Here is a 21,079-nt window from a genome sequence, read left to right on the forward strand (position 1 = left end):
ATGGAGAGAGTTCATAAATCAAACAGCACAGGCACGATTTTCCCGGATGTTGTTTCCCACCCATCGGTTTGCACTGTACGAAAAACACACCATCGACTTCTGCGATGTCCAGTCAATGCACTTATTAGGTTGAACCTCGCCGCCGTTCGATGGACAACTTCCGCACGCGAAGGACGCTCCACTTAAAATATCGAACGGACGGTGGCGCATCTATCGGTCCATGCCCCCCGTTTGATGATGACTTGCTCGATTTCGGCTTCGGTGTTCCGGCATGTGACGTTGCGGACACAACCCCAGTACGGATGTGTCACATTCCGCCGGCAAAAACAGTGAGAGCAAGAGAGCAGCTTTGACAGTTCGACACACGAACACCAAGACGCACAGAATTGCTGTGAGATGTGAAAGGATACGCGTAGTGGAGAGATTTTTCGTCCACAGTTTTGCTCTCTTGGAGAGGGATTTTCCGAGAACGGAGATTTCTGCTCCCGAACTCCGGAAAAGAGAACAGATGATTTCGGTGTGACCTAGATTCGCCCCGTATTTCTCGATAACACTTGAGTGAAATCAGCTGTTTTCGTACAGTAGAGTCCAGGGAGTTCAGGATACAAGCGAATACTCTCCAGATTTGTTTTTCAAAATTAATATTTGTGCTATTTTATGGAAAAACTAATACTAAAGGCTTTTTTTATTTAAAATTTCATATTTAACTGCATCTTTTCTCCAATGACATCTTCCATTTCCAACAGATTTACAATGAACATGGCAACTGGCTCAGATGTTTGTACCTAAACCAAACTCTGATGTATCTTCCAAAAACCATAATATTTATTTTTACTTCCCTCTGGCGGTCGTAGAAACAAACACCAGCAGCAGGGGGACCAATTTTTTTTTCCAAGCAAATGCGAACGAAAATTTCACCATTCGGAAAATGTATCGATCATCGTTCGATTTATCACACACACGCCAAGGACATCAGCGGGTAACGTAACGTGTTACACTTTCTCCCAGTGCGACGTGGACTTTAATCGCGCAACGTTTACTTTCTCTCCGTGCCAGGTGACGACCTGGCGCGCAGCAGGGTGTTGGTTGATGGCAAACTATTTTTAAAGTGGACTCACAATTCGATCATCACCGGACAGGGTGTGTGTGTGATATGTCCGGCGACGACTTGTTCAATCGATGTAGACAAACTTCTTTAGTGGCCACCTTTGAAACAACCGTTGGCATCAACTGATCCGTTTTCTCTCAGTGCCAAAGGTTAGGCCCCCGACTGGTAGTTGCCTCATGTACATGGCGCCCGCGTTGTTATGCTATATTTACATGAATTCTACCGTCTTTCTCTTTGTGGTCTACTACTTACTAGTAGCAATGTGCCAATGTGAGTCTTACGACAAATTACACTTCTATGAAGTCATAAACATTTTGCAGCTCTCAGACAAAAAACGACGACCTGTAACAATCACCTGCCGCTCAATGACACTGTCTCTTCCCCGCTGTGCAAGGCGATACATCTCGTGAGAATTGTGTGTGAGAAAAGCATTTTACGGTTAGGCGCGTTTGCTGACCTCGCCGAAGGGCATCCATAAACAACCATGACCAACAACGGGGGAAGTGTTGAGTGGGGGGCGCAGACACATATTACATGGCCACATATGAAAGAGGGGGACACCACACTACACCATCAAGACGCCGCAAACGAATGCGTCATCAGCGGCGCATGTGGTGTGAGCAGGGGACCTTCCCCAAAGCAAGGCTAACGTACAGTACACTCGATCTTAACGGACGTGAAATTTACACAACCGAAACCACTTCACCCGGACGCTCGAAATGTGATACGTGGTCGGGACAAAAATGAAAGAAGAGTAACTTCTTCCACCAGGCAGGCACAGGTTGAGTCGCTGCCGCAACACGCAGCGCAGCAAAGTCAAGTAAAAGCAGTACCATAACAACAAGACCAGACGGAACAAACGAAACGAAATACATCCGCGAGGTCCGAGGTCCATGATAATGGAAATAGCACACACACCGGAGTTGGTTGGACCCCATTGTGTGTGTGTGTGGATGAGAACAAACCACAAGGCGAAACAAAATGGTAACAGAAATGGAGAAGCGCGCCAAGCACGTTACGGTGCGCCAGCGGCGGCATCAAGTGTACATATGCTGCTGTTAATCCAATTTGTTCTTACGCTTCGCTGATAGTTTTCGACGAACCCGATGCCATCGACGGCTAGAGCACCGGTGTAAACAAGCCGATGAGAGGAGCTTGTCTGTGTTAATGTGGTGTTAGCAGCGCCTTACGGCCACAGGAATGGGAATGAGTTTTTTACTCCCCCCCTTCTTAAGGCGCGACATAATTCGCAAACCGGAACTTCATGTATCGTTAGGCAGCTCTCTTCCTCCGGTGTGTCCATAACCCTTCATGCTTCAAGGTGTACACCTTGTACGACATCAGCAAGACAAACAATCGAACAATTGTGAATAGCGACAATGGCGTACAAAGGGTGAAAGAGTTAAGCCTCATGGTTAATGGCTAGTACGTGCGCGGTTGTTGCGTTTATGACAACTTCAATGGGTGGAATAATAAAGCGCAGTGTTCCTGACATCAATAAAGCACACTCTGAGCTGCGTTTATCACTCCCCATGACCTTTCATCACTCTGGAAAGATCATCAGATAAAACGGGAACGAGGTAACAACATTCATCATTCTGGAAGAAAATGAGAATTCCACGTGTCTCTCCACAATTGACAGTGAGATCAGCGCAATCGCGGCGTTGGTGTCTTCGCACGGGTGCTAGTAGCCAGACGCTGAAGGGACGTGCTAAATAGGACTCATTTTCCAATCGTTATCATCGTCAGTATTTAGTTCATTGATGCAAAAATAAACGCTTACTTGCCCCAGAGCATTAGTCAGTGTTCGTACAACACCATGTCATGCTTTGGCTGTGTACAACACGTCCATGTCTAATCATTTGCTCGCATTAAATCTGGACGCTCAGGGCCCTATCATTGCAGGCTTTATCAGCACCCCACATTTTGTCTAGATGAGCTCATCTTTCTGAAGCGTATATAAACAACCACCCCAAGCAGACACGCACACACACAGATTGAGAACTCGCTAATGCAAGCGTGTGGCGCAATAATTGGCATAAATGGACAACTTGCGTTGCTCTCCCCCACTTTACACGGTTTGTTTACATTCCGTCGATTGCACGCCCTGCGGTGGAAGGAGGAGGAGAAGATGATTGTCGCTTCGTCCAGCCAAACCAAGCAGTCACACAGCCAAGCGACATCTTATCAGTGAGCCAGGCGAGAATGTTCCTCCAAAGTGGAAACGATTTATTGGTTCCGCTTAAAAAAAGAGCTCTCCGTTTATTGCCAGACAATCTGATAACCAAGATACAGTTTTGCTTGGAAAAGGGACATGAAGTACTCGATGTCAAATCCTCAAATCTGATTCTCGGTTTTTTAATGCTTAAAATGTTGTTACATAGGTTTCCACTAAAGATTACGAAATCATGTGCACACCACACCACAACTGTCGCTCTCTCTCCGTGTAAATGTATGAAACCTAATGTACAGAAGGCTAATCATACCGTGAAACTCAGGTTGTGTGTTTGCTGAGGCATCATGAGTTATTGCTATATGGTAAGTAAAACTCACAGACATCACAGACAGCGATAAAGCGATAATGGCAGCCGGTCAAGTCATCAAGAATTATCGTAAAAATATTGCATTCTACAAACAGCCGACGCCAAACACGTAATAGGTTATTTTAAGGCTCTGAAACATCACTTCAAGGCGTACGCTGAATATGTGCAATGAGACGACTCTCTTGCAAAAGTTACATGATAGGTTTCATCACAATTTCTGCTCTTCTTTGAATATGAAATTCAAACCAACAAGATCAGAATTGAGTTTGGTCGTCAGAAGTGCTTCTTAGCACTCATGCATAACCAAGCTAGTGTGAAATGTTGCCTTTTGTACATCAAATTATGTCTCCTGCCAAGATTTCTCATAAAGCTAGAATTTCGTTTTCGACACACGACGCTTTATCACACACACACACCCACAGAAATATGCCCGTGCTCAAGTCGCATAACGCCGAAAAGAACCAACATATGAAATGAGAATGGTTGATTCGCTCTGCTCAGTTTTCTCGCCTTTCGGTATCCTTGAATTTAATTTTGTCGTCTTCAAAATTTGTCCACCATACACGAGCGCAAGATTCTTTCTCGACTCCTCATTGTGCTTCCTTTGCTTCTTTCTTCAACAACATTATAGCGACGACTCGTGTGTCTCTAACAATGCTCGGCGGCACAGAACGCCGGCCCCGCCATTTATGCAGATGTTTGATTAATTTATGATCATGTTGTTGACCATCGGCTTCCCAATACCACACAACACCCCGGACCGCATGGCAAGCGCGCGAAAGGTCACACCAAAGAAAGAAGGAAAAAGACTGATTGGATCGCATAAAACAGCCGGGAGAGGAGTTGCTCGTAAAAATGTGAGGGTGCAAAAATGGAAATGAAAGTGAAAAAACACAAATTTCAAACGAGCGTTTTCAAACTCAGCATGGCTTAGCAGCCGAAACGTGTTTCGTCGTTGCCGTTCCCTAATTCTTTACTTCCGTTTATTAGGGAGAAGATAAAGCTTGCAGAAAGATCGAAATAAGATTTTTGCAAAACGTCTTACCCCATATCAAGTGGGATTGAAGCTCATAATGAATAATTTCATCCAAGGTAAAGCAACACGGTGCGCCGAGCTGACGCAAATCAAATCCCAATGTCTAAAATAACATTCTCATCTCGATCTCAAAGCAGAGAGAGGTTGGGAAAAAAATCTTGACACTGACATCAAAAAAGTGGCGAAGCATTAAACGAGCTGCTGAAGATGGATTCAAAGCGTCCACAACCGTGTGGAAACAACTTCCTCTACGCCACAACCCGACCAAGTACCGATCTTGAAGATGATCATCTTGTCAGCAGGAAGAGATCGGTGTGTGTATGTGTTTAATGAATCGTGGGGCGTATGACACCTACTCTGAAATGTTAAGCATACCTGATGTGTGGGTTGAGTAATCTGGCCGTAGAAGCAAAACGGAACGGACGCTCCTACGTGACCTTGCGTAAGTGTCAGACCTCAAAACCTTACCTCACATCGCAACACGATTTACTTTCGTGAGATTTTGGAGCAGATCCAAAATAAGAACCAAGAAACGGAGACGTCTTCCAAAAATAACCCAACATTTAGAGCACGACGGACATGACCATCGTGACACAATCGTACATCCGTTCAAAGGTCGCAGCCACTTTGTGATAATGAATGAAATATGTACATATATTCACTTCACCCTATCACCGGGTCCTCACCACCATCCTCCACCGCGCCAAACATCCGTTCGGAAGTTTCAAGCGAAATTGAAAATACAGTACACTAAGACCCCCCACAACAATCAGCTGATAGGGGAGGAGGCACAATGTTGTTTGGATTTAGCATTGTGGTATGTGGCGGCAGGTTATCGGGAATTCACAGTGCGTGGTGCTTAGGGGAACTAGCCGCCGAGCGGTTATAATCCATGCGACCTTGGGTTGGGGCTTGTGTGATGTTATAATAAGCACGATTGTTTTCGATTTCCTTTTCGAATCGGATTTAGTTACACAGTTTGTTGCGATAAGTTCATGTGTAGGGTGTTTGCTGTTCTTAAAACAAAACAAAGAGAACGAGCACGTACGAGAGAGTCTCGTATTCGTATAGTTTACAAGCCAACTTTCAAAAAGACAAATCATGCATGAAGTATGGACGTAAACTTGTTAGGACCAACAATAAGTAACAAACAACCAACTGTGAACATAATCCCAAAATCAAGACTCCTGTTCTAATTCGCCTGAGTCTACATGAGAATCGATCGCACAGCATCTCCTATAGCAGCGTACACGCTTCGCATTGCTCTATTCGTCCGCCGCGTTACATGCACATAAAACACGTACTAAAACATGTTTTTCAAAAGGTACCAAAACACTAAACCAAAAGTGTGCACTTGAAATGCTGTAATGCGTTGACGCCAAACACTTTTAAATGCAACTGTTCGACTCGATTACATTTTACACGTAACAACACGCGGTTTTTCACCATCTCCGCCTTCGTGGCAGGCACACCACCGAATAGGGCGGGGTTGCATTTGCACAAAACTTTGTTTACTTATTTGCCAGGCCGCTAAGCTTGCCCACAACCGTTTGGCGGCGATGATGTGTGTACCGCCTCTCCCGAACGGCTAATACGCTTAATACACCAGAGCGCGCCAGTACACCGTGGTGCAGTTGCAGTGCCGCTTGCACTTCCCCACTGCACCCGGGGGTAAGCTGGTTGAAGATGCCGAATGGAATGGCGGAAAAAGCAGCAAAACCGAGAAAACAACGGAAAATGAAACTATTTTTGCCCCAATTACTACCAACCGCTACCCGCTAGTGATGGAAAGTAGAGGAAGGAATCGTTTCTGCACCTCCCCCTACTCGATTTTATTAGAGAGGTAGTGTGCACGATGCAATGCCGGCATGAAAATATTGATTAGATGAACAAACGGCACACACCAGCAGCAGCAGTGCCGATACTGCTGTACTTGATAGAGTAGTTCCCACTTTGTAGGTTTGCTGTTTTTGAATTTTCGATTGTTATTTTTTGCCTCTTGTGTTGTTTCAACTGTCTGCTTGATAGGGCTATAGGTACAAAACGGGATTAAAATAAAAGGAAATTCTAAAACGAAACCTAAACGACTTGTCAAGGGCGATTGGAATCGATTTTGTGGCATCGCTGGCTGGAGGGATTTGTTACGCTGGCTTCTGACGGTGAAAATTCCCGACCCGATTATGCTTCGAAATTGACGATCGATTTTCTGTTCCCCTCATTTTAGACACACTGAACCCCGGGCCCAATTTCCTTCGTTGTTTGTGCTGCAAATGTTGGCTTTAAACTCAAGAGTGAAAATAAACACGTTTGCTGAACTACTCATCATTTAGAACTGTGCAAGTAGACAGTGATAAGCAGCCGCCACACACACTAACACCGGGACGGATTGCACTCAAGCGAACAAACACTGCTGGTGGGTTTCGCATCACGAACCCTCTCATCGTGCGCTATGCACACGTTTTCGGAAATTCTAGCCTCACGTTAGAACGCTGGTGCCGTGTCTAACGTCTCACTTTTCGGTAGCCAGCCACACTATACCACTACTACAGCCTAGTAGGTATTATTTAAATTTTCTTTTTGTGTGCACAATATCACAAAAGAAGCAAGCCGCCGCCACTTCTCGCCAGGCTGGGGCTTCTCGCGCTTCATGACCTTCACCGAAAATATATTCCATTTGGACGATCACAACACACACTCTGGGCACTCAAAGAGAAGGGGCAAGGCTACCGCCGGGTATCATCATCATCATCAACGCCGACAAACGCATACACCAGAGGGGTTTGTGTTATGTGGCCTGCTTTTTTTCTGTGACTTCTAGACACATTTGAATAATTTTCTTCGCGACGTTACACACACTATTCTTGTGCCGTGAAAAGCAACTTAACGACGAAACGACGTGTACACATTTTTCACATATTCCCCTCTATCGCTAGTAAGACACAACACTCACCACCAGCGGTAATACTACCTTTCTCTTTAGCTTTTTATTTGTGACTTCACGATCACGTTTTGTTGAATACTTTTGTACTGATTTTTTTTTACCGACGCAGTAAAAAAATCACAAAATAACACGCAATGAAATCCACATCTAATCACCGATCTTCTTCTGCAAGTGAAACTGTTACTATCCTCAATGTGCGCAACAAAAAAGTAAAATAGAATTCCGCGAGCGAATATACGCGCGCGCACGCTCGCGACCAATCAGTTTCACTATCCCGTCAAAAACTGAATGAACGAGCGGACAAACACTTTGGTCGAACCTCTGGTCTATGGCCGCAGTCCACTATAGTGGTCAGTGTTTTCTGAGCGGAAATGCCGGCCACACGAAAGAGAGGGCGAGCGATTGAGAGCATCGGTATTCCTCTCGCGAGTATACCGCACAAAGTGAAAGAGCGCCACGAAATGCTGTACTACTTCTCTCACACTAAGACGACTTCGTCGTCACGGTTCGAGTGAACTAATTGAATGACGTCACGCCTTCGCACCAGACCGGTTACAGTGCTGGCCATAAACTTAAACCTTGAAGCACAAACAAAGGTTTAAAAAGCCTGTTTTTGGTGCTCTCTTTGCGATTTCTTCATCTGCAAGAAATCTCCATTAGCGCGCTGTGACACCACGAACGAAGCAAAGCAAAAAAGAGGGAGATAAAATTTTATGAATCGCAAAACCACTCCACCAACAGCCAGCACAAGAATGTGGCTGGTAAACAAATGATCGCCGCTTGGGCGATTTTTTAACTGACTTTTTTTTTCGCCGATTTCTGAAAGATCGCGTCGTCGATTTCCGCCTCTTTGAGGTGTGCTGCTTGTTGGCCTTCGCGGCGCTATATGATGTCATATACTAAAAATAAGCGTTTATGCTTCGGTGCGCTTTTCGGCAGCCGGGTGGGAAGATATAGCGACAGACACGGTGGTGAGAGCTTTTGGTGCAATTACAGAAGGCTGCAGTCCCGCTGGGTGGCTTTTTAGCCTTTCGCATTTAATGGTGAGGAGGCGTTTCTTCGCTTTTTACTCGATCGCGTGTGCCTAGCACTGCGGATTTTTTTTCAATTAATTCATGTTCTGGAGCATTAATTTTATGGATTTACCAGTGCATCCGATAAGTCTGGATAGAAGATGTTTTATGAAATAAAAACTGAACCGTTCTACCGCCTTGTTTTTACTCTTAAACGAATAATTTATACCATATTCATCCTCTGATTCTGATCCATATTCAAACCATATTCAATTCGATAGACTGCAGTCCAACAATTGGCCAGGTTACTGGTTCCTGGTAAGAGGATTATGTCATAAAACACCTCGCCCAAACAGTGGAAGGTAAGATCAGCATTATATTGAACTTGTTGGACACTGTTTTGAGGGTTGTTGCAAGGACTGGCGAATAGCGTCATATTTTATTATAACTCGCACAACCAACCTGTCCACCACCGCCGACGTTCACGAGCATCGAGTGATGACGCAAAGTGCAATAAAATACGCAACGAACCCCTCCTCCGCAATTGACTCCGGGGGACGCTTGATCGTACATTGGCTCTTTGGCAATGAATAAATTCACATTGGGGGTCAATTGAAGCACATGCGAGAGGAACCTGCCTTCTCGAAGTGAGTTAGCGCCTTAAAACATTAGCTCACTTTTACAGATAAAGTAAATCTGTACACGGAATAGAGAATTATTCGATTCCCAGAAGAAGAATAAAACATCAACAATAAATAAACGTGAAATTAGGCGCTCACTTAAGTACCCTCAACAAACACGTAAGTAAACAACACAAGATGCTAATGGGCCTAAGCAGACATTCATTCACCATATTCCAAGCGCAGAACTGCCCAGATTATCTGCCATTGTGTATTGATTTAAAAAAAATTTGCTTCAAGTGTTACCGTGACAATTGCAAAGCCAAACATCGAAATCAAGCCAACGGAGAAGACGCCGTCAATACAGCACGTACGACAGTTTTACACCTCGATGAAACAGCAGGTCGAACATTGCAAACAAACAAAAACGCAACCAAGATTTGGTTCCATTCACGAAACACATCCCCGTGCGAGTACGCGCGCGAACACTTACGCCACATTCGTCATCCATCATCACTTGACCCTACGGGGTGTACGCGTGAAGTACGCGGTAGCCACGCTTCGAAAGACAACCAACTGACACACAAAAAGGAGGCAATCAGCTTTAGAAATAGAAGATGACGGAATTATCGTCCCAGACCTGGTTAGGCTTGCAACAACGATCACAATTTGTTGTGCGTAGAGAGAGAGTCGAAATCGAATCGCCTAAAGGTTGAACGCCTGATGATGTCAACCGTGCCCGTCGCTTCGCATTGCATAGAAACGAGTAGCCAGCAGTCTGGAGCTTTTTTGTAGAACCGCTCAAATAAGGACTTTAGCATGGGAGCGACAGTCCACAACCAAGGTGACATACCTTCGTCGAGGGTTAATGTTGCTCGTTGATTATGCAAATTTTGAATTGAAGTTTGTTTTTTTTTTACCTGCAAACCGGTTTTTGCGATCATAACATGCTGTTTTTATTTGAGTTCAACATTGTATTCGAAGCACGGTGCTGCCTTCTTACTAAAAGCGCCTTCCCAAATCTAGATTAATTCAGAAGAATCAGTGCTGCCACAAAATAAACCACCATATATTGCAAGTTGCATCATGACTTTTCGTACGAATTTCAGGTTCGTCGTCTACTGCTACGCCTTATATTAAATATATAGAAAATGATAATAAACAGTCCACTTACCAATCCGTCCGCGCCATTCACCTCGATAGCCGTCTTCAGCCGCTGGGTCAGTTGTTCGAGCAGCGTCTCGAAGCGACCGTTCAGCGTGTCCAGCCGCTTCGAGTACACTTCCGTCGCGCCGGGATCGGCATTTGCCGGCCGGAGATCCTGTCGAGGAGGCGAAAAGCTGGGCCGTACTTCGCTCAACCAATCGATATAGTGAACACATTTACCATCGTAGATCTGTACGATATTATTCCATTTTTGTTTGTTTACGTTTGTGATCGGTTTGTTTCGGTGATGCGCATGCACACACAGTCGATAAGCCCCACGTTGTGTTGACGGACGGAACGGTACAGGAGATGGAGAAAGCGATTTTGATTTTGTTCGGAGGACGCAACGTTGATTTGGTGGTTTCGATGTTACAGATGCGCAGATGAAATCATTTCGCCGTTGTACAAGTTGAGAGGCACACGTTTGTTACATTTCGTTTTTCGAAGCCGCAGATTATAAAGGTGGTGGTGCGTAGTAGGAGGAGGGGTGTGTGTATAGTAAATCGGTTTATGATGCGTGGGGTTTTTGTTTGTTTGTTGACATGTTGTGTAAGTGGGTTGTGTTTTTTTATAAAAAGAATGTAAGTGTGTACGGCGTTTGGTTGAAATTGGAGTTATTATATTGATTAGTATTTGCAAATAAGTCGAATACGCATATTAAGGGGTTTGGGAATAAAAGGGGAGCTTTAACTTGTATTGCTGATAAGTGGGCGAGTTTAGTGATCCGAAAGAAATGGTTTTTAATTTCAAACTTCCTGGCCAGCGAAACAGAATTTTGAACTCTCACCACTCACCAGCACTACGCTACTGTGCAGGTGGGACTCAACGTGGGAGCGGGAAATCTTTCAAAAATGTAAGATAATAAGTGTAACAGTTATAAACGGATAACGACCAGGCTTGTGTGTAGCAGGATTTCGCGCAGATAATGCAGTAAGTGGATTTTTAAACCTTTAAACAGCTTCCCTCTCTAGCGAAACCTCTCTGTACCACACCGGAATAGAGGGGTGCTTGTCTACTAATCGCGAGTTAGTCATTTTTCCAACTTAAACTACCTAATTTTTGTCCGATTGTGCGTCGAACTTTGGTTCATAAGGTGCATATCATTGCTTTGGGTATTAATCACAGCTACTAAATATTATTGTTCCAGTGTGGCCACAGAGAGCATTCAGAAGCGAATCAAGAAGTTTGCCGAAACGATTAGCAGATGCGCGTTCGCGCCCCCCTTAGCTGAACTTTCGCCATAAAGCGAAGCCCTAGTTCTGAGCGGAGCGTATAAATAGGAAAATTTGTTTCAATTTCCAGCGTGAGGAAAGAGAAATTCGAAAAAAACACCAACACCTTGAGATTGGAAAAGAAGTAGGCAGAATGCAGTACTTGCGGATCAGTGAGGCAATTTGGAAAATATTGTTTTAATAGATTAAGCTTCCGTGAAGCAGAAGGGAAAATTAAAATGTTTTAAAAAGCGTGTAACCATTCACCTAGGCTGGGAGTAGTTTGCGGCTATAACCTTGCTGTGGATCGGTACGTAAAGCCCGCGGCACATTCATCAGGACACGCACTCATACATATTCGAACGCACACAACCGCTTTCTATCTATCTCTCCCACATAGTGACGACGCACACAAAGGTACTGAGGCAGTATAATAACAGCAGAGCGGACGGGACTAAGCTTTCCTTTCCTTTCAAGCCCTTCATAGAAAAGGATATCATCACCAACAAGACTGTACAACACACAGGGACACGCTTGTTGTTCACGCTTCACGAGACACAACGCAACTTTATGTCGGAGGACGATAAAGAAAAATCATATCCTTTCACCAGCAGTAGAAAAAAAACAGTAAGCTCAAAACACCGAAATACAGACTGGATAGCGACAAAAGAGAGAGATAGAGTGAAGAAAGCGGTGGGACGGACGTGTAAATATTCACATTTTGCTGCACACAAACACAGAATACACCACGGAGGACGTGTATCACACAGGAGGAAAAACAGTTTCTTACACTTTTGGAGATTACAACCGGGATATAAATGTTGGAAGGATTTGAACAGCGAGAGAGGAGTATGCGCTCACTGGCTCCCTCTCTCTCTGTGTGTATTTATAAGAGGAGAAAACGGGACAAAAAAAGGAACCACACGGCACGCAAATATTCTACATACCTTAGCTTCTCGGATCAAGCGGCCACCGGTGAGATTAACCTGTTCAACCTTCGGAATGCGTTCCACCGTTTCGCCGAGCATCGACTGTATTTGGATGTCGATCCCAGGGCACAACACGGAATACACACACAACCGGATGGAACATAACACATACGCGCACACACACAGGGAAAGGGAAGAAACCGATGTTTCCGGCGACGCAGAGTGAAGGTAGGTGACCGTGGTTGTGTAGATAGGTTGGTGTATATAGGTTGTTGGTAGGTGTTGTAGTTGTTGTTCATGTTGTTGTGGTTGGTGGTGGTGGAGTTTCACAGAGTAGTTTGCAAATTGATGGTGTTTTTTTTTGGTGTGTAAAATTACGCAGGAATAAGATGAATGGGGAAGGAGAAAAATAAATAAATTAACGCATTAGTATGTGGGTTATATACTGGTAACTAACAATACGATACGATTGCTAGTCTTACGACGGACGGGGGAGTGCACTAAGGAACTAGAAACTACAGTGAAGTTGGTGGTGTACGGTGTGTCTAAACGCTACAGTATCTACGTTGGTGCAATACAGTTACTCTACTGCTACTTTCTGGTTGTTGTCTTTTTTTTTTTTTAACGTGTGCACTATTATATTCCCTGTGGCGGTGAACTAGTCATTAGAGCAAGATGGTGCTCTTCTGTCCCTTAACCGTGGAATTCAAATGTTAACAGTAGTTGTTTCTTTAGAATTAAATTATGTTCTGTCAATTCAAGATTAACTTGAACGATTTTAAATCATTTTCAGCTGCTGTTACCCTTCTCCGCACGCATGCAAATGATCCTCTAATGTGTTAGTTTTCATCCAGTGTACTAGTGTCCATTGTTTTCCTTGCCGTTCTACTGCTAATACAGTACTTTCTTCAAATTGGAGTGCAGTTAGTCAATGTTTTCGGTACGCCCTAAACCTTGTTCATGGTAGTTACGTTAACATGATCTAGCTATGTGAAAATGTCTCCTTCTCTGTGTTTTTTTTTTTTAATAGTGTGTTTTTGGTTTTGGTTTGTTTGTTGTAAGATAAATGTACCACTATTTACTCTCAACGGCAATTGGCCACAAATTCGATGGTGAAACATCTTTTCAATTTGGGGAGGTTTTCACCGACAAGATCACAGAACTTTCCTAACAAAATCCTGCTTCGTTTTCTGCGTATGTTTTCTTTACCTTTCTGTTTCATTATCATCATCATCATTATTATTACTGAAAACCGATTTGTTCTATTTGGCTTCTCAACACTGTCGTTTCTCGTCCAGTTTCCTGCTCGTAACTGATACCACGCATCTTCAAGATTCGAAAGGTATTGGCTGCTATACAAAGCTAACAACAACCTCAACAGTACGGCGGCGCTGTAAGGGCAATGGTTCGTTAGGTCGGTACTTACATCGAGCTCCCGCGCGGACGTTGCCGTCGGAAGAGCCTGCAGCTTCTCCGTCTGCTTCTCCACCCAGGTCTCCTCCACGACAATGCTGGTTTGCAGGTTTTTCATCAAGCCGATTGCCGTTTCTACGCTGCGCATGCTGTACAGAAAATAGAAAAGGTCATTCACAATGCACTATAAAAAAAGAGCATACCGTCTGCTGCAAACTTACCGCTCAGCCAGCTGTCCACAGATGTTGTTCCAGCGCGAGTTCAAGCGCTCCACGTTCGAGTGTAGGCGTTTCAGGTCACCCAGCACCTTCGTCGGCACGCCCATGCGACCGAGCTGATCGGCCGAATCGTTCATCTTGTCCATTTCGGGCTGCTGGCTCGAAATCGTCTCCTGTATAGCGGTCAGCCGCTTGTACACCTCGTACAGGCCTTCCTGGGTCGACGGCAGCTCCAGCTGGCGCGACAGCTTGCCCTCCAGATCGGAGATCACCTGTTCGTTGTCTTCCAGCCCGGCCAGTGCACCCTCGAGCAGCTTCAGCCGATCGCCGTGCAAGCCTGCCTGCGTGTTCAGCTCCTTCCACAGGTCCATCAGATTGTCGAGGCTCTTCTTCAGGGCCGGCGTCTTCAGCGTGATCGTGCGGAACGTTTCCTGCAGATGCTTCAGGTCCGGCTCCAGCCCGCCGAGACGGCGCTTGTAGTCCTCCAGTATCTGGACGGTATGTTCGAGCGAGTCGAGATCGCGCGGCATCGGCGACAGGATGATGTGGTCCAGCTCGCGGGCCATCTCCTCCAGGCGCGTCTTCAGCGATATGCACTGCTCCGTAAAGATGCGGCTGGCCTGCTTACTCTCCTCTGTTGGGCGAATAATGTAAAACACATTCAAAGAATTAGCTAAGATCGTCACATCAGAAATCGCAAACACAAACACAACTCTTATTTGAACCCTTACCACGAAAAGATCGAAAGCGAAAGACCCCTTTCATTTTCCACAAATTATTAGAAATGATTTGAACTTAAAACAAGTAACGAATAAAATCGCTTTTCAATATCAAACGCAAGTTCCAGAAAAAAGTGATCTATTCACTGTTTCTTTCGATCCACTCAGCACCAGAGCACAACTTTAACTGATCTTTTGGCGAGCTTCAGAGCATCTAAACTCACTCGACCAGTATCTCGGTATTCTCTGACCAAGCCAGAAACAAAACGACTGTCATGTGGTGCCATTGGAACGGACAACGATGATAAACTAACACCTACAACATACGACACCTTCTTTGGCACAACAATTGGAAAATTAATATCTCTCCCGTAGACAATGGCTACTCATCCAATACAGCAAACATAAACGCGTTTGACCATGGGACTGGAGTTCTAAGAGGTTACTTAAAAATCCCAAAAAAGTCTTGCAAAGCGGCTGCAAACGTTCCAATGCCTTTTGTTTTGGTCATTCGAATGAATGAACGCTCATAACGAGTGCAGTAATAGCCCAATCTACAGACGCTCGACCTTCACGATCATCCAAACATGGAATTGCTCCGGAGTCCGGAAAATGAAGCGATTGAAAGCGATCACCCAATTATCCAATTAAATTCCACCACACATTGTCAATGCTGTTTCAATCGTTCCTAATTTATAGTGCTTCTGATACCCACGGGGGTTAAGTGAAAGAATGTTCATGTTTTTCCATACACGGGATTTTCCCATCCCGTAATACGACACCTACCTTCTGCTCTGGCACGTTTCTCGAATTCATCAAACAGCCGGTTCACCTCGTCCATCTCGCGGCGCAGTCGGCGAAGCTGCGGATCGGCCGGATCGCCCTCGGCCAGCAGCTTGTCCGCATCATCGTTCAGCGCCCGGCGGATGGCCGTCCGCTGTTCCGCCCCCATCGCCAGGAACTGCTCAAAGTCCCAGCCCTTCACCACCTTGATGGTGGCGAAGATCATGTTCTGCCGCAGGCGGAGCTGCTTCTTCTGCCACAGCGCGACCGAGCGGTCGAACAGGCGCTTCAGCCGTTCGGCCGCCTCGATCGCTTCCTGGTCGGGCGGCGGCAGCAGCAGACACACGCCGTGCACGGACCCTTCGACGCCCTTCGATGTCTTGACGCGCCACTTGACGCGCCCGGACGTGTCCAGCAGGGTGCAGGTTTCGTTCTTGTCCAGCGAAATGTTGCCCTGCTTGTACGAGCAGATCGACTGCACGGTGCACTGTCGGTTCACTGGCTGCTTGCGCTGCTTCAATGGCACGATCGCGGTCGCCTGGTGCTGCAGCTGCGCAATCGTTTCGCCGAAAGCATTGAGCTCCTCGCGTATATCCTGCATGCCGCGCAGCAGCGATTCGCCCTGATCGAGCGTAAACTCCGACTGCGAGTACTTGCTGTTCAGAATTTCGTCCCGCTTGGTCAACCAGTTCTCGGCCTCGCGCACCTCGTCGAAGAACGAATGGTAGTCGGTCGCATGCTTCAGGTGCACCTCGAGACAAAGCGTGAGCTGCAGCAGCCAGGACCACTGCGACTGGAGCGCCTGCAGATGGCCCTCGATACACTTGGACGCTGGGTGCGACTGGACGAGCAGGGCCTCGCCGCGGTCCAGAATGGTAGCGAAATGCATTTCGCGTTTTTCCAGCTCGGACATGAGATTCTGTGGAAAAAGGGAAATAAAACACGAAACAATTAGGATAAATAAGCTTGATCAATGATAACTTCTACAAACACGAAAAGCAGAAACGAATGACACAAACTATTACTACGCTTTTCAAAACTACAACTACAACACTTTATGAAACAAACAAACACCACACAAAAGAAAAGTTCTTTAAACATGAACACATATTGGAAAAGGTATAACTAACAGTGGGTAAAGCAAAAGGTAAAAGTTGGAATAGAGAGAGGAATTACATTTAAAACATATTGCAAATTTATAACCAACGTAAATCAAATCAGGGTAAAATACAAATACAGGGTTTTCCACGGGTTCTCATAGTTATGAGACACTTGCTTGAATCTTTCTTATGGAAAGTTATCTTTATACGATGGTATTTGAACTCTATTGCACCCTTTTTCTACAGGTTGCTTGGAAAATCATATTGGATTTGTCCAACAAGGATCCTATAGATTCCCATTACATTAATGTCATTTCACTTAAGAAAGAGTCAATAAAGTTTCCCACAGCTATGAAAACTCCTGAAAAACCCCTGTAAGGGGGAACAACAACAAAACAGAGGGATGAAAACACGGAATCATACGAAGAAACGGTTTACTTACTTCCTCACCATTTCCATAAGTACGCTTGATGTAAGTAGACTTTTTTGGTTAGAATTTTGACACAATGGACAGGGGGAAGATGTTGTTAGTGTGTAATTAGAGACAGCAGGAAAATGTCGGAACGATTTATAACCGAACAAACAAAAGAAAAAAAGAGAGAACAGAAGAATTGAGATGAAAGAACGAAACATGTTCCGCAGTGGTTAAGAATGGGGATTAGGTTACACTGAGACATTCATCTGAGACGGTCTTTTCTGTGTGTTTCGCCACAAAAAAAAGCCTAGAACACCTACCTCATAGTACCGATGGACCGCCGACAGGTCCAGGTTCTTGTCGGCCCAGTCGCGGCTCACTTCGATCTGCTCGCGATCGTTCAGCCAGCTAAGTTCGGCCGTCGCGGTCGCCAAGAAATCGACGAGCGCATCCAGATCGGACAGGCGCTTGGTCGAGGTGCTCAGCAGCTCGGCGTACACCTTCTGCAGCTGGCTCAGGCGCTGCCGGTACAGCTGCAGCTCCTCGCCGGTGAAGTTGGATGCGTGCCGTTCGCACTGGGCTATTTTAGAGTGGAACTGGTCGATCACTTTGTGCTCGTGCTGATGGCGCTCGAGTTCCACTTTAGCGGACGGAAGGTCAGAACCGTAGTCGGAGGTATGCAGTTGTTTCTAAAAGGAAGTAAAGCAAAACGTTATTATGCTGTGGCGCAGCACTCTCTTCGGCAGACCAGCTTACCAGTTTCGATTGGCACCATTCAGTGTACTCTTGCACATCCCGGAAGTAGGGGTTGGTGCCGATCTGTCGCGTTTCCGTGACGACGCGCGTTTGCTTCGTGATCGTCGTCTCTTGCACCGGATAGCTCAGACCGGACAGTTTTTGTACTAGGCTAGTATGGAATGTTGTCCTTAGCTGGGACCAACGTTGGTGTAGCTTGGTGACCCTGTAAGAGAAAAACACGTATATTAGGAAATCATGTTCGACATCTTCATTGCCCATTCCCGCCCCGAGACTTACTTCTTGTGCAGGTCGCTCGCCTGCGGATAGCGACCATCCTTCAGGTTGTGGCAATCGTCGTTCATCTCCTGCAGCGGCTGCTCCAGATGCCGTATGTCCCCGTCCAGTCCCTCGACGATGTTCTTCGCCTCGACCGGATGCAGACGCTCGATGCGGCGGCTTTCCTCTGAGATTCGCGTCTCAATCTTCGTGATGATCGTCTCCGTGTGCTTGTACTCGCGCTGCACCTTCTCGGCGATCTTCTGCAGCCGCTCGAGCCGCTGCACCTCCTGCTGCAGGATCGAGTCGCGATCGGCCAGCGCCGACATTAGCCGGTGCCACGCCTTCTCGAGCGCCTCCGGACGGAGCTCCGTCTCGACGTCCACCTCGCCGATCGACTCGAAGTACTTCTCCAGCTCCTTGTAGATCGAGAAGAGGTGCTGCTTGTCGCGCTGCCGCGGCGGTACCTCCTCGGTGCGGAACCGGTTCAGATCGGTCAGCAGCCGCTTCAGCTCGATCAGCGTGGTCGGGAAGGCACGCTCCTGCAGGAGCGATGTCTTCTCCCGGCACCAGTACAGCAGCTGCTGGGCCTGCTCGCGGTACTCCTGCACGCGGCGCTGCGAGTCCATGTCGAACAGGGGGTGCATCTGCGGCGGCTCCGGGAACACATCGTACAGCGAGCTCAGGTAGGTGATCATCGATTTCTCATCCGGCTCGTTCGTGTCGACGTCTGTGAAACGGAGAGGATATATTATTTTAGTGTGATGTTGTGTCGGCTTTTTTCACAAATTTTGAACGCTGCAGTTTGCCTTTTTTACTCTAAACCGGACCATAAAATCCATTCTTTATACAAACTTCGTAGCCAATTTTCTGCAGTAAAGCAGCAGTGAGCTTCGGGTATCTTCTTCTTATCCTCCTTTGGCATAACAACTGGTGTCGGTCAAGGCCTGCCTGTAGACCACTAGTGGGCTTTGGCTTTCAGTGACTTATTGTTTACCATAACAAGATAGTCAGATAGTCCTACATATGGGAGCACGATCATTTTGAGGCTTGAACCTAAGACGAGCAAATTGTTAAGACCACTGTACCACCAGAGCGGCCCAAGAGCTTCGGGTTTATTTAGTATAAAACATAAAGTGAACAACATTGCTGAATGTCGTAAAACAGCGAAGAAAATACGCCAAGTAGAGGACAGCATCATGTTACGGTGCCTCAATAATGAGGCATCATACCGTTTACAGCGAGAGCGTGAAATATTGCCCTAAGGGCACATCGCTTTAACGCGATGACATTTTCATGTCGCTACCACTATGCGGATATATTCTGCGACCGCTTTCCTTTTTCGGGTCAATCCTACAGCGTGCCGCATTTAGTACACTAAGCCATCCCATACGCGTGTCTCAGCATGTGCCTTCCCTTTGATCTGACCGGCACAAACTCTGTTAAAGATGGTCTGTCAAAACAGCCCTCTCCCATTTCCCCTATCTCACTGTCATCATCGAACAGGTCCACTCTGCGTAAAAAGAGTCACCTGCCTGGAAGGACCTCCACCAGCGCGCGCTTGTGAAGGCTTTTTTCGTGCTCTTGCAACCCTACTCAAACGACTTAATCAATCAGGGGCTAGCTGGTGACATCCCCCCCCCTTGCCCCACCACCTGTTACTAATCGATCCTTCTCTACCCCTTACCTTCCGGATCCAGCAATCGCGTAACGCCGTACTCCTTCTCGACGACGTGGAAAGCAACCTCGAGCCGCTCCCGCGGTCGACGCGATCGTGATTCTCGCCAGTCGATCAGATCGGGTCGATTCCGGTGGATGAGCGCGGAGAATGCTAAACCGTCGCGCCACGAACTGGTAAAGTCGTTCACCCGGACGCCCGGGTATTTGGCGGTCGAGCGGCGGGCCCATCGGAGCAGCGCCTCCCGGGCAGTCAGATTGTCCTCTTGTCCGACGACAATGTCGGAAATCTAAATCGGATTAGGGGAAGAAAGAAAGAGGGAGAAAAGAGAAATGTTAGATATAGAACGGATTTGGAATCTATTTCAAATACTTTTGGTAACCCAGTTGAGTGAGTGAACAAATAATGATCAATTAAAGGAATGTTTTAATTTTAATTTTAAAAATTAGGCACACAACAAGTAGTTCATCAAACAGGCAATTGGAATAAATCTATTCATATTGGAATAAATCTCAATAGCACAACCTTAAAATCACCTGCTAAGTGAAAGCCTGCTCATTAAAACTGACGCCTAATGAGCTTAACAAGAGCTGCAAACACAAGCTTTAAATTCTTTTCCCACGAATGCCACGAAACACCTGGAATTTACAAATTGAACCCGACAGCACAACGCCATCGCGGGACAGAAGCGCGCGAAAGGCAGCCATCTGTAACAATGCTGCATAAAAATGGCACATTTTATTCAGCACAATCGCTTGTCCCCTTTCCCTCCCTTAGTGCAACAAAAAAAGACAGAGTTTAACTGCAACACACCAGCCTCCGGGAGTGGGATGGTTGTTCTCGCTGGACAATATCCGCATCCGACGCGCATTGTGCTGTATTGGGACCTCTTCTCTCTGCGCGCAAACCATTGTTGCCCGATTTGACTGTGGCGTGATATTTTACATTTTCAATGCCATCCTCACCGCACAACACACACTGGAGAGTATAGAGCACGGCACTGCATAATGCTTCATTTTAGAGCTGCTGCGAATCACAAATCACGATCTTTGATCGAGCAATGCGGTGTGGTATCATCATAGCACGGTTGGAGCTCTTAATTGAGTGTTGCCTTCTGGTGTCACCACAACCG

At 46.2% G+C, this 21,079-nt stretch overlaps 1 protein-coding gene across 50 annotated transcripts in view; it reads right to left on the reverse strand.

Moving 5' to 3' along the window:
- LOC120902649 (dystonin) overlaps window positions 1–21,079 on the reverse strand; it is a 203,053-nt gene that overhangs the window by 44,181 nt on the left and 137,793 nt on the right. For 27 of the 50 annotated variants that reach the window (XM_040311572.1, XM_040311573.1, XM_040311576.1 and 24 more), the window contains 10 exons: window positions 19,957–20,236; window positions 18,291–18,999; window positions 18,012–18,216; window positions 17,576–17,944; window positions 17,283–17,321; window positions 15,744–16,659; window positions 14,242–14,872; window positions 14,034–14,169; window positions 12,626–12,709; window positions 10,436–10,657 (listed from right to left, as the gene is read on the reverse strand). In XM_040311572.1, coding sequence (XP_040167506.1) covers window positions 10,436–10,657; window positions 12,626–12,709; window positions 14,034–14,169; window positions 14,242–14,872; window positions 15,744–16,659; window positions 17,283–17,321; window positions 17,576–17,944; window positions 18,012–18,216; window positions 18,291–18,999; window positions 19,957–20,236 — 3,591 coding nt within the window. The remainder of the gene's footprint in view (window positions 1–10,435; window positions 10,658–12,625; window positions 12,710–14,033; window positions 14,170–14,241; window positions 14,873–15,743; window positions 16,660–17,282; window positions 17,322–17,575; window positions 17,945–18,011; window positions 18,217–18,290; window positions 19,000–19,956; window positions 20,237–21,079) is intronic. The other 23 variants (XM_040311585.1, XM_040311586.1, XM_040311582.1 and 20 more) reach the window with 3 other exon arrangements.

Source organism: Anopheles arabiensis, chromosome 3 (assembly GCF_016920715.1).
Source record: "Anopheles arabiensis isolate DONGOLA chromosome 3, AaraD3, whole genome shotgun sequence".
In the NCBI taxonomy this organism is placed as follows: Eukaryota; Metazoa; Arthropoda; class Insecta; order Diptera; family Culicidae; genus Anopheles; species Anopheles arabiensis.